At 46.6% G+C, this 16,753-nt stretch overlaps 1 protein-coding gene across 5 annotated transcripts in view; it reads left to right on the top strand.

Moving 5' to 3' along the window:
- The window catches only part of MATN2 (matrilin 2), a 138,440-nt gene that overhangs the window by 111,126 nt on the left and 10,561 nt on the right, over nucleotides 1-16,753 (top strand). For 3 of the 5 annotated variants that reach the window (XM_086695081.1, XM_086695079.1, XM_086695077.1), the window contains 3 exons: nucleotides 9,251-9,373; nucleotides 10,813-10,950; nucleotides 13,879-14,001. In XM_086695081.1, coding sequence (XP_086551207.1) covers nucleotides 9,251-9,373; nucleotides 10,813-10,950; nucleotides 13,879-14,001 — 384 coding nt within the window. The remainder of the gene's footprint in view (nucleotides 1-9,250; nucleotides 9,374-10,812; nucleotides 10,951-13,878; nucleotides 14,002-16,753) is intronic. The other 2 variants (XM_086695080.1, XM_086695078.1) reach the window with 1 other exon arrangement.

Here is a 16,753-nt window from a genome sequence, read left to right as displayed (position 1 = left end):
TTCTAGTCCAGCCACCACAGGTAGGTCTGTGGAAGCCTTGTCAAGACCTGATACTCCCCAGCTTGACTTTGAAGGGAAGCAGCTCCAAGCAAAGGTAAATGGGGTGTTGTAATCTGCTCAGGCTGCCATAGCAAAGTACCATGGGTTGGGATTTTCTCACAGTTCAGGAGGCTGTAGGTCCAAGGTCAAGGTGCCAGCGTGGTCAGGTTCTGGTAAGAACCCTCTTCTTGGCTTGTGGATGGCCGCCTTCTTGCTGTGTCTTCACATGGTGGTGGGTGAGGAGAGAATAAGCTCAAAGGGCACTAATCCCATCATGGGGTCTCCACCTCGTCTAAACCTAACTACTTCCCCAAAACCCCACCTCAAATGCCACCACACTGGGGGAGTAGGGCTTCAACATATGAATTTGGCAGGGAGGGTGGGGGATGGGGGCACAATTCAGTCCATAGCAGGGAATGAGGGGAGAAGACCACCCTCACCCTCAATGTATTGTAAGTTCGATGGAACAGAAGGAAGCTTAGAGGTCTTGCATTTCTTTTGTGGTAAAGAAGCAGAGGAAGGAAACTGGTGCCTCCAAGCTGGCCCTGAGGTTCGGTGGAAGAGTCAGGAATAGAACCTGGGTCCTCTGATTCAGGACCTCTTGCCCAGATTGAGATGCCCTGTAAAAGTAGGTCTCACTTCAGCTATTTTTTTGGTTTGTCTCAGCAAAAGCCATTACAGAGTCAGCAAATGATTGGCTGCTCCTAGTTTTATTATAAAAAAATGCCAGAAAATGGTGTAATTCTATCTCCCGGGCCTCGTTACCCTCTTGGCAGGCCCCTGTGGCTCTCCTCCCTCTGGGGTGGGGTTGGTTCAACAACCTCCTACGTGGAACCGCAGACACAGGATTGCCATCTGTCATCACCGCAGAGGTGCGAGTCCCCGGAACACGTGACCTTATGATCGCTGTACCACAGACATCCGTGACTCATCGGATGTGGGATCCAGATGTGAGCGCTCAGCCCGCATCCGGACACAGGGCTGCTAGATGTGGGTCCTAAAAACCTAAAAACCTGTGCTTTGTCCCGAAATGTGTCATCATCCTCATCACAAATTGTAGATCTCATTCACGCTGAGGGTTTAATTACACGTGTGGACCTGCCTCCTGAAGGTTGAAAGGTAGAGGAGGCTGCTGTTGGAGGGAAAACGTTTTCTTCCCACATCCTGAGATTTCTCTAATGTCTTCTCATCCATTTCCTGTAAGTGATGGTTCCCAATAGAATTTGTCCTCACTCTCGTCTCTGGATTTAGTCTGGGTACTTCTGTAAGCTCTTGGTCCGTTTGTTCCCATCCTCCACGGGTGTTTACCCTGTACCGTCAGTGGGCTGGGCGCATCACGCTGGGCGCTGGGCTTCTCTGGGGTTGATGCCGGTTCAGTTTCTGCCCTGACAGAGTTTAAAGTTTTTTAGGGAATAAAGATATTAGAAACCTCTCTCGTGATGTGGAAAGAAGAGGTACCACAGAAGCGTGCACTGGGGCGGGGGGGCCTCAGCTAGTCTAGAGAAAGTTTCCGCAGAAAGAGATGTTTGACGGGCCATCTGGAGACTGAAGGAGAGAGCAAGCCAGAGATGGGGGGTATTATGGACTGAATGTTTGCATCCTCCTAAATTCATATGTTGAAATCTTTTAAAAATTTTTTTTTTCAACGTTTATTTATTTTTGGGACAGAGAGAGACAGAGCATGAACGGGGGAGGGGCAGAGAGCGAGGGAGACACAGAATCGGAAACAGGCTCCAGGCTCCGAGCCATCAGCCCAGAGCCCGACGCGGGGCTCGAACTCACGGACCGCGAGATCGTGACCTGGCTGAAGTCGGACGCTTAACCGACTGCGCCACCCAGGCGCCCCCATATGTTGAAATCTTAACCGCCAAAGGTGATGATATTAGAAGGCGGGGCTTTGGGGGTGATGAGGTCCTAAGCATGGGAGGGCCTTCATGAATGGGATTAGTGCCCTAATAAACCAGATCTCACAGAGGCCCCCCAGCCCCTCCTGCCATGTGAGGATACCAGGGGAAGTCTACAGCCTGGGAGAGAGTCCTCACGCAAGCACACTGGGACCCTGATCTCAGACTTACAGCCTCCAGAACTATGAGCTATAGATTTCTGCTGTTTCCCAGCCACCCAGTCTGTGGCGTTTTGGTTTAGCAGCTGGAACAGCCGAAGACAGAGGAGGAAGAGCATCCCAGGCACAGGAAACAGCGTGTAGAAGCCCAGGTGCAGAGAGTGAACTGGAGGAAGTTGAGTGTTCGGAGTACTGAGTACCGAGCATTGAGTGCCAGAGGGTGGCGGGTGAGAACCGGACCTGGAAGGATAGGAGGGGACAGATCACCGGCAGCGTTTAGACTTCCACTAAACTGTTTGGAGGCCTGGCCTCCCTTGAGAAAACTATTTTCTTTTGTCTTCTGTGAACCTCCCAGTCTGAGTAGACTCCACCGAGCCAGGGTGACCACTGCATGTGCCACTGGAAACGCAGGGGTGGTGGATTTGTGGTCTAATCACACCTTTGCCCCCAGCCCAGCTGACACGATTCACCTTTGCAGAGGGACCCTGGGAGAGTCACTTCCCGTCTCTGGTCATCGGCTTTCTCAACTGTAAAATAAAAGGCTGGACCTGTTTATCGCCCAGGCCCCTTCCAGCCCAAAGATGAGGATAGTGCTCCAGAAACACCTGCTGAATGAATGATCTCCTTGCTGGGGTACCCACCGTTCTCCCGGGGCTGAAGTCACCCCATGGTCATGAGTCAGGGATGGTGGCTCGCTTTGCCTGTTGCTGAACCACTGGAGTCCTTTCCTATAGGGGAGTGTCTGGCTCTGGGCAGAAGCTGACTCCAAGCTGGTTTCCAGACTTGGTTGAATAGGAAGCAGCTAGAACCCGAGCTCAGGAAGGTGACTACAGCCCATCTTCGGCATTTTCTTTTTCTTTTTTAAAGTTTTATTCCTTTAGGTAATCTCTACACCCAACGTGGGGCTCCAACACCAGACCCCAAGATCAAGAGTTGGATGCTCCTCTGACGGAACCAGCTGGGTGCCCCCCACATTTTGGCGTTTTCTAATTTACCACAGGTGGTTCCTTAATTTACGAGTGACCCAGAACATCCCTGACATGCAGAAACTGGACGTCTTGTTGAGGAAATGTGAAGGGTACACTTTGCAAGGCTGGTGTAGGGGAGAGAGTGAGGCCCACCAGCATCCACCCTCTGCAGGGTTCTCGTTTAAAACATCTACACCCGGGGCTCCTGGAGGGCTCAGTCAGTTGGCCTTGGACTTCGGCTCAGGTCATGATCTCACAGTTCGTCAGTTTGAGCCCCACGTCAAGCTCTGTGCTAACAGAGCGGAACCTGCTTGGGATTCTCTCCCTCTCTCTCTGCCCCTCCCCCACTCACACTCTGTGTGTCTCTCTCTCTCTCTCTGTCTCTCAAAAATAAGTAAACATTTAAAAAATTAAAATAAAACATCTACACTAAACCCCTGGGAGGAGGGTCTTGTTACCCTTGATTTTCAGAGTAGAAAACTGAGAAAATGTCTCCTGTTACTCACCGGGTATTTACAGGGCCTGTTGTGCGTCAGGCCTTGCGCTGGGCGCTGGGAGATGAAGGGAAGGGCAGGTACGGTCTGTGGTCCCTTGATCAGAGCCCATGGGAACACAGTCCGATGAGGAGGCGGGCGAAAACCTAAACCAACATATGACTACCTGTTCAGTGACAGTGGTGACGTTACCAGAGAGGCAGATGCCTGCTGCTTGGAGGCCCTGTGTGGGGAGGTCCGGGAAGACCTCCAGAGATGGTGGGGGAGGAAGGAGAGGCAGATGGCCGTGCAGACCACAGTGGTGGGAGGGCCCTGGCTTGGTACTGAGGTACGCACTGAAAGACGGCGCTCAGAGCTGGGGAGGGCGGGCAAGATGAAGCTGAAGGGAAGGTCCTGGGAACCTTGCCAAGGATCCTGTGTCTTTTCTGAAGATCCTCAGGGTCTCAGGCAGAAGGAGGGAGTGATGGGAGAAGATGCGCCTTTTAGAAAGAGGACTCAGGACGAGACCGGAGGGTGTAAAAGGTGTGTGGGAACAAGTTAGTGGATGATGCAGCAGCCCAAGAGGAAGACAGTGGTGCTTGGTTCGTGGTGGTCGAGGTGTAGAGTAATCTAGACACTTAAGAGGGTCTCTGAGCATAAGGTCTGAGTCTGCTGCCACATCCCACCCCTGGTAGTTTATTGGCATCATCTGTGGGGCTTTTAAAACAGCCAGGGATCCAGGAAGCACCCTAGCCTCCCTGAAGCAGAGAGCATCTTACGCTGATGTAACCTCATTAGAAGACAATTTGGAAATGCTCTTACCTTTTAACTAGACATTTCTGCTTCTGGATATTTATCTTTCAGATATACCTTCACATTGCATGTAAAACCATGTGCACAAGAATATCCACTGCAGTGATGTTCATAATGCTAGAAGACTAGGCACCACCTAAATGCCCGTCCAATAAAACATTGATTAAATGAATTATGGTCCGTGCTTTAGAAGTAATGAGGTAGGGGCACCTGAGTGAGCATCCGGCTCTTGATTTTGGTTCAGGTCATGATCCCAGGGTAGTGGGATCGAGCCCCACATCAGGCTCCACAGAGTGTGGAGCCTGCTTAGAATTCTCTCTCTCTCTCTCTCTCTCTCTCTATCTCTCTCTCTCTCTCTCTGTGTCTCTCTGTGTCTCTCTCTCTCTCTCTCTCTCTCTCTCCCCACCACCTCCTGCCCCTCTCCCCCACTTACACTCTCTCTCTCAAAAAATTTTTTGTAATTTATTTTTTATTTTTTTATTTTTAAATATTTATTTTTGAGACAGAGACAGAGAGCATGAGCAGTGGACGGGTAGAGAGAGAGGGAAACACAGAATCTGAGACAGGCTCCAGGCTCCTTGCTGTCAACACAGAGCCCAATGCAGGGCTTGAACTCACAAACCATGAGATCATGACCTGAGCTTAAGTAGGACGCTTAACCTACTGAGCCACCCGGGTGTCCCCCCACCCCCACCCCCACCCCAAGAATTTAAAAAAAAAAATTTTTTTTTCAACATTTATTTATTTTTGGGACAGAGAGAGACAGAGCATGAACGGGGGAGGGGCAGAGAGAGAGGGAGACACAGAATCGGAAACAGGCTCCAGGCTCTGAGCCATCAGCCCAGAGCCTGACGCGGGGCTCTAACTCACGGACCGCGAGATCGTGACCTGACTGAAGTCGGACGCTTAACCGACTGCGCCACCCAGGCGCCCCAAGAATTTTTTTAAAAAAGCAATGATGTAGACTATCAAAGGTGAGAGAAAAGCATGCTCTTCATTGTAAACACTTTGTTTCCCATAAGAATTTTTATTTAAATTTTAACTTATTTTTAGAATAGATCAGTGGTTTACATGGTTGAAAAGCCAAAACAGTACAAAAAGACATACACTAAGAAGGTTTGCTCCCCCTCTTGCCTTTCCATCCCATTCCCTACCTCCAGTTCCTATCCATACGTGGTGGTAGCCAGCCTCCAAGATGGCAGCCAGAGATCCCCATCTCCTGGGATTCACACACTTGTGTAGTCCCCTCCTTCACTGTTGGTCTGTGTGACCAATAGCATATGGAAAGAATGATGGCTTGTCACTTCTCAAATTAAGTTATAAAAGACACTGTGGCTGCTATAGTGAGTGTTCTCTTGTTTCTTGGATCATTCAGTTTGGGGGAAGCCTTGTTGTAAGCTGCCCCGTGGAGAGGTCCACGTGCTGAGGAACTGAAGCCTCCAGCTAATAGCCAGTGAGAAACCTAATCCTGCCAATAAAGACGTGAGTGTGCTCAGAAGCACGTCCTATAGCTTCACTAGAGCCTTGAGATCACTGCAGCCCCAGCCAACAGCTTGACTGCAGGCTCATGAGAGGCCCTGAGTCAGGACTGCCCCGATAAGCCGCTCCTAGATTCTAGACCCCCAGAAACTATGTGAGATAAGAAATGTTATTTATTTTAAGCTGCTAGGTTTTGGGTAACTTGTTCCATAGCGACAGATAGCTAATACACCATTTTCATTCGTTTGTTCTTTATGAAGATGTTTCTTTATGTGAGTAAAAGCCAATATATTATTTCCTCCCTTTTCTTACACACACAAAAAATGGTATACTGTATATACCCCATTCTATGACTTTTTTTTCTTCACTCAACGATATATTGGACATTTCATACCATTACATAGAGAACGTTCTCATTCTTTTTGCGGCTGCTTACTGAATATTTACTCAGCTAGTCCCATATTGCTGGGTGCTTGGGTTGCTTCCCCCTTGTCATTATTACAAACAGTGCTGCCTCAAACAACTTGAAAGTATATCTCTTCATATGGTACAAGGGTATCTGCAGGAAAGAATTCCAGAAGCAAAGTTGCTAGGTCAGAGGTACATTTTGTAACTTTGACAGATATTGCCAGACACCCCTCCTTAGGGGAAGTATACCCTTTAATACATTTGCATTCTGAATCGTGTGTCTGTTTTGCCTTTAAAAAAATCTCTGCCGGTGATTCTGATGCTCGTGTGAGATGGAGAACTCACCACTGCTCTACGCTTAACTGATCAGATGCTCCGAAGGGGCAAGGAGGGAAAAGGTTAAAAACCCAAACTCTGCACATGCTTTAAAAGCATGCACCCAATAAGGTTTCAAACAGCTGCTAATAGGAATACCCAGGAGAACTCAGAAGCTGGGCCGGGAGCTCCTGTGATGGTCTATAGCCAAGGGTGACGTAGACTGTGGCTTTGGGCTCAGCAGGCTCCTGATAAAGGAAAGCAGCTCCCATCTGCCGGGGGCAGGTGTGGACCACCATGGCTCAGGCGGTATGTGGGAAGACTCAGCCACTCTTCTCAATGGCAGCCTGACATGAAGCTCAGAGGACAGGACAGGGCATGCGGGGGGAAGCTCCAGAAAGAAGAGGTGTGGTGGGTTGAGGGGGTGAGTATTTGTCTGGATTATGGCTTGACAACGCTGGACTGAAAGAGTTATAGCTATTTTATTATGTTGGAAGATGGAGTATTCTTGATATAAATTTACGGTGGAAAAAAATGCTCACCTCCACAGCCAGCCAGCTGTCTGTATTATGGATCACTCAATTATATTTCCACTCAACACTATGTGAGGAACTACCCCAAGCCATCGGGGAGTGTTCTGCATTAATCAAGAGTCTAGATTGTGCTCAGAGAAGTAAGTCATTTTCAGAGCAAACGGGACAGCTCAGCTCTGCTTCGACTCTCTTCTGCAGTTATCATTTTAGTTACTGCAACATTTTCCCATCGGTCAAAGGTTCTGGCAGCACTTCCGCCCAAAGGAAGACATAGGCAAATTTCCCTCCATGTTTGAAAGCTCACTTTAGGAGACAGCAATGCAGTGTCGTTGGGGAAAACGTGCAATTTATTGTCAGAAGATTACATTTTGAGTCTTGACGGTATCACTTAGTAGCAATTGACCTTGGCAAGCCATTAACCTTCCCAAACTTCGGCTCCCAGCTGGTAAGTGAGAATAACAACAGCTGCCTTCACTACCCCACAGGGTGCTTCTCAGGACTCCCCTCCGAAAAAGAAATACTGCAAAAATGGCTTAGAAATAAATGTGTGGTCTGTGACTGATTATAGCAGTGATTATGTACTTCAGAGCCTTTATTTAACCACGTCAGTGCCTCTCCATTGTAAAATTCTTCTCGATCTGAAATGATTGGCGTCGACTCTCGGAACTGGGTGTCATTCTTATAAAAAGTCACTTCCCACATGTCCTCAGTGTCAGACTTCTCCAACGTCAGCTTGGTTTGCACAGATGCACTAACAGAAGCCACGCCAGCCATGTGGACGGCAAAGCCATTCGTTCTGCTGTGTCCCACAAGCTCAGTGATCCGTGACTCTTCCGTCACATCCATATGAAGGTGGTCCCTTCATATCATCCCATCAGCAAAGCGTGTGGGCTCTACCTTCAGTAATCAGCCAACAGTCTGACCACGTGCCACCATCCTGGTCGGGGCCACCATGCATATTGTGGGAGGTTTCTTCCAGCTTTCCGTCCTCCATCTTCGCCCATGCCGAGGGCTCCTTTTTTTTTTTTTTTTTTTAATTTTTTTTAATGTGTATTTATTTTTGAGACAGAGGGAGACAGAGCGCAAGTGGGGGAGGGGCAGAGAGAGAGGGAAACACAGAATCCGAAGTGGGCTCCAGGCTCTGAGCTGTCAGCACAGAGCCCAATGCAGTGCTCGAACTCACCACGAGATCATGACCCGAGCTGAAGTCAGGCGCTTTACCAACTGAGCCACCCAGGTGCCCTGGCTCCTTTTATAACAAAGCCACTCGTGTCCCTGCACTGCTTAAAATCCGCCAGTGCCCCTTTCTCACTCAGATCCCCCTGCTGCCTGCGAATCCCACATGGTCTGCCACTTCTGGCCTCACTGGCCTTGTCGCCTGCCAGGCTTGCATTGCTGGGGTCACGCTAGTCTCTTTGCCTTTCTTAAAACATGCCACACACACTCCTACCTCTGCAGTTTGCAAATGCTGTTCTTTGCTGAGGGTGCGGTTCTCTCCAGGTACTACACACTCACTGGTCTCATCAGGGCTCTGCTGAGTGTCACTGTATCTGACTGCAGCGGGACTTCCAGCCCGGGCACGTTCTCACTCCCTTATCCTGCTTTTCTCCGTGGCGCTTTGCCCATCTGATACATAGATTTGTCTATTTGTCTCCCCCCTTCCCTTCCCACACCTGCTGTCCAATATAAGCTTCTCAACAGCAGAAACTTTGTTTTATTCCTTTTGTTAAATCCCCAGAGCCTAGGAGGGTGCCTGAATGGGAGTAGGGGCTCGGGAAGTAGTTGATGACTGAATGGACAAGGGTGACACATATGTGCATACATGAGTAGATATGTAGATAAGTTCATGTTACAGTCATATATGATAGCTAGTGAAGTTTAACTTATTTTCTAGTATTTATAAGCCATTTATATCTCTCCTGTTATGAGTGGTATTTCATGTCTTTTGTTCATTTTTCCTATGGAGACGATTTTGTCTTATTCACTATATATGAACAATTTTTGTTCATAGACACGTTTTCTGTTTTGAAACATGCATTGTGGGATAAGACACTGCTTTAATTTAAGGTGTCTAAAATGTCTTTTAAGATTGAATAAGTCACTGATGTATGTATGAATCATTTCCTTCTTCTGTTTTTCTTATTCCAACTGGATTCTCAGAATTGGACCCCTGTGCTCTGGGCGACCATGGTTGTGAACATTCGTGTGTGAGCAGGGGAGACTCTTTTGTGTGCCAGTGCTTTGAAGGCTATATACTCCGGGAAGATGGGAAAACCTGCAAAAGTAAGTTTCTGTTGGAGTTGCCTCACATTCCTGTGTCTGCTCTCTGCATGAATTCCGCCTTCCTGATCTCTGTTTAAATCAGTTATCCCCCGGAGCCAATGCCACACGACTACTAAATGTAATGTGGGGTCCTGGATGGAATCAGAAAAAAGGTAAAAACTAAGGAAATGTAAACCAACCAGGGACTTTAGTTGGTATTCATGTATCAGTATTGGTCCATTTATTGTAACAAATGTATCACACTAATGTAAGATGCCCACACTAGTGGAACTGGATATGGAGTCTGTAGGAACTCTCTGGGCTATCTTCCCAGGTTCTCTAAATCTAAAACTGTTCTAAAAAATGAAGTCTGTTGAAAGAAAACAAACAAACACATGGACGAATGAAAAAAGTCAATGCTAGAGCTACAAGTGAAGTTGCTTATTTATACCCTGTGGCAAGAAGCAGTGATTTAGTGGTTATGCTCTAATAGAAAGACAGTCTGAAATCCAAGAAATCCCAAGATCATTTATTAGCTGGACAAGTTGCTTAACTTCTCTGAGCTTCTCTTTGCTTATCTTCTTTTTTTTAAGTTTATGTATTTATTTTTGAGGGAGAGACAGAGAGACAGACAGAGAATCCCAAATGGACTCCACACTGTTAACACAGAGCTGGATGAAGGGCTCAGACTCATGAACTGTGAGATCCTGACCTGAGCCAAAATCAAGAGTTGGACGCCTGACTGAGCCACCCACGTGCCCCTGTTCATCTTTAATAATATTGTTATTGCTGGTAGCACGAATCTCTCACAGAGACTACCTTATGATGAGTCTATTCTTACATCCCAGAAAGCAAAGTCTCTTCGAGGGGCCATGATACGCCTCTGTTTAACCCAAAGGGGAGCGTGTAACTCTGAGCAAATGATTTTCATTCCTATCGGTCATTTTCTCCACAAGCTTCTCAAAGCACTTTACAAAGAGCAACTCGTGTTGATAGATTTGAAGAAAACGTAGGTAACTGGAATTATTACAGGAAACATAAGGCTCCAAGAGGTTAAGTGATTCTCTAAAGTCATGTGTCAGGGACAAAGCCAAAATTAGATTTCAATGCCACTAATCTAAATTGAGGTTTAATCTTCTAAGTAATCATGACATGCCAAAGGTGTTTCCTTTTGATATCAGAAACTGCATCTGCAGAAAGCTGATGATTGAATGAATTTAATGAGACACCGAAGTAGGTGCTGGTGAGTGGGGGGGGGGGGGGGTGGTGATACTGAGGAAGTTTGAAGAAGCTAAATTAGAGCCACTGAACTTCATCCTTAATTTTATCTTCCTCCCATGGACCACTGAGCTCAAGGAGCCCCGGGGTATGTGGTGGCCGAGGTGGATGGATCCTCCAAGGTGAAGCCTGGGGGAAATTTCTGTTGGCGAAATTGTTGTAACTTGCTGTGCTGTCCCCAGGGAAAGATGTCTGCCAAGCCGTAGACCATGGCTGCGAGCACATTTGCGTGAACAGTGATGAGTCGTACATCTGCAAGTGCCGGGAGGGGTTCCGGCTTGCCGAGGACGGGAAACGCTGCAGAAGTAAGTGGCCTCAAGGTAGAGATGAACTTTTCCGTCTGTGGGACTTGGACAGTTACATAGCTTCATTTAATACTTAAATCTTCCTTTATAATCAATGTTACAATGACAAGTTCCTGCCTTGGGTGCTCTGAAAGTGTTTGTTGGGGAGCAGCCTTAATTCTTCAGGATTTTCTCGGTCAAGGTCCTGAGCTGTCAGGCTCTTGGCTTCTGTCCGTTTTCTCCCAGTTGCTGGCCCTTCCACAACCATTATGTGGATGCCCAGAGCCTCCCACAGAGCCTGGCTAATCATTGGACAGTTAGAATCTCTGCCAGCAATCACTATGAGGATCCAAGGATAATTACAGTGCTTTTTCTTCTTGGAAGACCTTATAAGTAAGGGTAGAGGGTGAGAGAGGGACTAAGGGATTTTCTGTGGGTTTTAGATATTTTTTTTAATGTTTATTCATTTTTGAGGTACAGAGAGAGACAGAGCATGAGCGGGGGAGGGGCAGAGAGAGAGGGAGACACAGAATCCGAAGCAGGCTCCAGGCTCTGAGCTGTCAGCACACAGCCTGACGTGGGGCTTGAACTCACGGACCGTGAGATCATGACCTGAGCCAAAGTCAGACGCTCAACTGACTGAGCCACCCAGGTGCCCCTCTGTGGGTTTTATTTATCCATTTTCCTCTATCATTTTCTTCTGTATGTCACTCGGTACAGATTGTGAGAGTTTACTTAGAAGGTGTATTAGGGCTTCCCCAAAGAAACAGAACCAATAGGGTGTGTGTGTGTGTGTGTGTGTGTGTGTGTGTGTGTGTGTGTGTACGCATATTTACAGAGATAGAGGCAGATGGAGAGAGAGAGAAAATCTGATATCAGGGCAGGGTAGCAGACTGGAGACCTAGGAAGAACTGATGTTGCAGCTTTTATCCAAAGGCAGTCTCGAAGCAGAATTCCTTCTTCCTTGGGGTACAGGTGACAGGGATTCAGTCTTCTTTCTCTCTCTCTTTTTTGTTAAAAATTATTTATTTTGAGAGAGAGAGTGTGTGAGAGAGCTGGGGAGGGGCAGACAGAGAGAGAGAGAGAGAGAGAGAGAGAGAGAGAGAGATATTCCCAAGTAGGCTCCATGCTGTCAACACAAAGCCTGATGCGGGGCTCAAACTCACGAACCATGAGATCATGACCTGAGCTGAAACCAAGAGTTGGATGCTTAACCGACTGAGTCACCCAGGCTCCCCCAGTTTTCTGTCTTTTAAAGCCTCCAAATGGTTGCATGAGGCCAGCTCTATGGACCGTATTCTGCTTTACTCAAAGTCTAATGATTGACATGTTAATCTCATCTAAAAAATACCTTCATAGCAACATCTAGACTGGTGTTCGACCAAATAGCTGGGCACCATAGCCTAGACAAGGTGACAAATGAAATGAACCATCACAGCATCCAGAGAGAGACAGATGGAGACACATGCACCCAGTGGAGTGGGCATTAGGAGAGCACAGGGCAGGGATCTTTCTCCACTGTGAGATTCTGAGCTGCTAATCCCTATTTGGGGGACTTTTGAAGCCGTCTTGCTTTTATGACACTCTGCTCCAGTGGGCAGGATGGCTCTGTTTTAGTTAAGACAAAATCAGTGCATTTGCTTTTGAAATTGATTCGGGGGAATCTCCTCCCAGACTCCCTTGAGACAACTGGGGGCATCCCACATGTCAGCAAAGCCGGGTTGAGTGGAACCCACGTTCCTCATTCCTCCACTGGGAAGAGGGGCTTCTACCTTTAACAAGAGTTCTGTTGGAACGGCTGAGTCCAGGGATGCCCGTGGGACCCTGGCGGAAGTCTGCAGGCCTCCCTGCGCCCTCCTGTCTTGCCTTCACTCTGCACTGTGGGGACCACGTCCACGGCTCTGCTCCTTGTGTCTGCCCGAGCTGTTGGCTCATGATTTTATTTCTGTAAACGCAGGCGTCCACACGGACACCATTTGTTCCTGCAGCGTGTTTTTCGCTCAGTAAGTTGAGCGGTTATACACTTGTACACCGGGCACGACGCCTACTTCTTGGAATTTGGTCACTAGGTCAGACACCCCCATTCCCACTTCTTCGGGGACCTGGAGTGACTAACCCCGTTCTACCGGAAGCTTTCTAGGGAGCTAACGACAGAAAAGAGCCCCAGGCTTTCATGTGATGGGGGAGGAGTGCACAGGGGACAGCTGTCTCAGCCGTGCTCTCAACTTGCCCTGTTGACCTCGGGCAACTCCACGACATTTTCTGAGTTTCTTCATGTATACACAGCTCTAATTGTGCCTGCTTTCCTCTCCTCACAGGACGTTGTGGAGCTTGAAGGGTGTGACTACTCTGAAATGTTTAAAGTACCTCACACATTAGAAATGCTCATTAATTAAGGCTGGGGTATTTGGGATATCTACGGGGAAAAATCAGTAGCTTGGGAAAATCAAAACCCAAAGCAACTTCATATGATTCCAAAAATTAATAAGAAATACAGGACACCCGCTCACCCATCTTACCATTCAGGCTTGTGGGGGCTGGGGCTTTCGGAGAGGAAACTCCTCCCTTTCCACTCCCTGTCCTGAGTATTAAAACGAAGAAGGTCTAAGAATGCCTGGGTGGCTCAGTCGGTTGAACGTCTGACTTCAGCTCAGGTCATGATCTCACGGCTCGTGGGTTCAAGCCCCACGTCGGGCTCTGTGATGACAGCTCAGGGCCTGGAGCCTGCTTTGGATTCTGTGTCTCCCTCTCTCTCTGCCCCTCCCCTGCTCGTGCTCTCTGTCTCTCTCAAAAATAAATAATAAACACTAAAAAAAATTCTTAATAAAAAAGGCTTAATTCTCCTTTATAATAAGGATGGGTTTTTTAAAAATGGATTCCTTCTGTGATCTGTCCTGACTTGACCATTCAGTCCGGCTCATTCCTGCATGGATGGGGTTTCTCAACTCTCTGCATTTCCCTCAGGGAAGGATATCTGCAAATCGACCTACCACGGCTGTGAACACATTTGTGTTAATCGTGGCAACTCCTACATCTGCAAATGCTCAGAGGGATTTGTTCTAGCTGAGGATGGAAGACGGTGCAAGAGTAAGTGATCTGAACTTGGATTTCTGCTTTAATTTGGTTTGGGAGCAATTGCTCTTTGGAGTATTTTCAGGAAACAAATCCCTCACCTCTCTGCTTGTCTCATAATGGAGCTTAACTAAAGCACCTGTGGAAAAACTTTTGGTTTTAGTTGACAGCAAGTTCACTATCAGCCAAAAGGCTAGAGTAATCTTAGGGTGAATAAGAATATCTGGAAACAAAGAGGTAAGACTTGTCTTCTGCTCTGTGCCAGGGAATGACACTCAGTTCTGGGCATTGCATTTTAGGAAGAGAGAGATAGAGCAAAGTTTAAACATAAAAAACAAACAAACAAAAAACCAATAAAACAAAAACAAAAAAAACCCTCCAAGGTAGCAGAAAAAAAACTTAAGAAAATTATTTTATAATCTCAGAATAGAGAAGACCTTTCTAAACACAACATAAAACATAAAAACCATTTTTAAAAAAGAGCTGATGTATAGTGATAGATTAAAGCTGTGATACCTTTTTTTTCTTACCTATTACAGAGATCAGAAAGGTTGATGAGTCCTTATGTTGACAAAGGTCTAGTGTAATAGGCAGTCATAAAGTTATCAACTGGGTGTCTGAATTGGTACCAACATTTAGGAGGGCAGTTGGGCAATATTTTATTTTAATTTAAAGTTAGACAGTACAAGTTGGGGAGGGCCAGAGAGAGAGGGAGAGAGAGACTCCCAAGAAGGCTCCACACTGTTAGTGCAGAGCCCACAAAGCTGTGAGATCATGACCTGAGCTGAAACCAAGAATCGGACACTTAACTGACTGAGCCACCCAGGGGCCTCTGGCAATATTTTAAAGGCAATTCCACTTCTATTTGTATTATGTAAATATAGAGAGATATAGATATACACACACATACATATATACATATATACCCTTTTGTAATGTTTGAATTCAGTTCCAGTATATGTATTATTTTTTAGGAAAACATATTTAAAGAAAAAGGATAGTGACAAGCAAGATTTAGAAACCATCACAGTGACAATGGTTCATTCAGTATGATGTCAAGTGAAAAATAAAGGAAGAAACGGGATCTTTATAGAAAAAGACCTAAGGTACCGTTCAAATGCCAAAGTGACAGTGACTTCATTCATGACCCATAACATAGCCCCAGGGAAAGAAAGAACAGTGAAGAGAAACTACAGCCCAGAAGCAGGACAGAGACACTTTCAGGGAAGCCGTGTGATTAATTAGTTAAGATCATGAGCTTTGAGCCAGGCAGACCTGGACTTTGACCCTATTCTTAGTACTCGTGTGACCTTGGACAAATTATTTAACTTCTCTGGGTCTCCGTTTCTTCAGCTATAATATGAGGATAATACCTCACAGAAATGTCATGAGAAATCAATGAGATCAGGTATTCGAAGGTTCTTAGCCCGGTGCTGGCACATACTAATTGCTTGACAAGTGGCAGCTCTTGTAATCATCAACCGCAGAGATGTCCAGAGATGGGGCTTCAATGGTGAAGTGATGACTTCTCCATCAGGAAAGGTGTTCAGGTCTGGGCTGAACTGGCTGCTGGGTAGGGATATTGTAAAGATGCAAGCAACAGGAGGGCTGCACGAGTGACTTTAACGGTCTTGTCCAACCCTGAAATTCTGGAACTCTGTGAAAATTATGTTCTGAAAGCAAATCACAGCTCCATTGCAGTCTCCTTAACTTAACTACCAAAAGAAAATGCTCAGCTGCAGTTGGAGTGACCGTCCTGCAAACGAGTAGCCAGCAAGGGAGCTATCATTCTTCCCAGGTCTGAAAGCAAAAATCTAGCACTTCTTGCCTTGTGCTCTTCCACTCTACCTAGTGTTCTTATTTCCTGGAGAAGCCTTCTGTGCCTCTGTGCATGGAGGCTGCAGGTACTGATTTTGTTCCGTTAAGAAGAGTGTGTGGGGGAGGGGAGAAAACAGACCTACTGCTGGAAAATTATTCCAGTCTTTTTGCAGTCTGCTAGAGAGCCCTGTGCATGACTCCTGAGAGTCTTCCTTCCTTCCTTCCTTCCTTCCTTCCTTCCTTCCTTCCTTTTTTCTTCCTTCCTTCCCTTTCCTTTCCTTCCTTTCTTTTCTTTCTTTTTTTCTTCCTTCCTTTCGATTCAAGAATAGGCTATGAATGTAAATGAAGCTCTGAACTGACCTTTCTTCTTTTACTAATAAGCAATCAATAAGTTAAATAATAGGGACAAGAACTTAATGGGAAAGGAGAACTCAATCCCCCAACACGCACACGCGCGCCCCCCCCCCCCCACACACACACACTGCATATTATTTGGGCCCATGCCCAGAAATAATTTTGCTTTTGTGTGTCCGTGTTTATATTGTTTCTATTGTTGTGCTCTACTTTCAAATATTAGACAACTGCTTGATATATAAAAGATAATGTTATATCACATACTGTAGACCGTTTGAAATGAGATCATTCATTCAGGATCTGTAAATTTGTTTTATGCGGCCCTAAATAACAGTCTGTCCACGGCCAGATTGCTTAAGTAGTCACGTAGAGCTTTCCTGCCAACCGTCTGAGTTGCCCGAATAGCTTCCATATAGATCAAGAATTCACAGTGATGATTCATTTTTCAGCTTGAATAGGTCAGGAGGCTACTTATAGGTGTGCTCCCCAATGGGCACCACCTCTTTCATTTAATCTGCCAACAAGCATTTATTGAACAACTGCTGCGTGCCAGGTGTTGGGGTACAGAAGTGAGACCAGAGGAGGAACTTGCAGA

The sequence above is a fragment of the Puma concolor genome, chromosome F2 (assembly GCF_028749965.1).
Source record: "Puma concolor isolate L17-30 chromosome F2, mPumCon1.1.hap2, whole genome shotgun sequence".
NCBI lineage: Eukaryota > Metazoa > Chordata > Mammalia > Carnivora > Felidae > Puma > Puma concolor.
The sequence above is the reverse complement of the archived record's forward strand: the minus strand, read 5'-3'. Positions and strand labels throughout refer to the sequence as shown.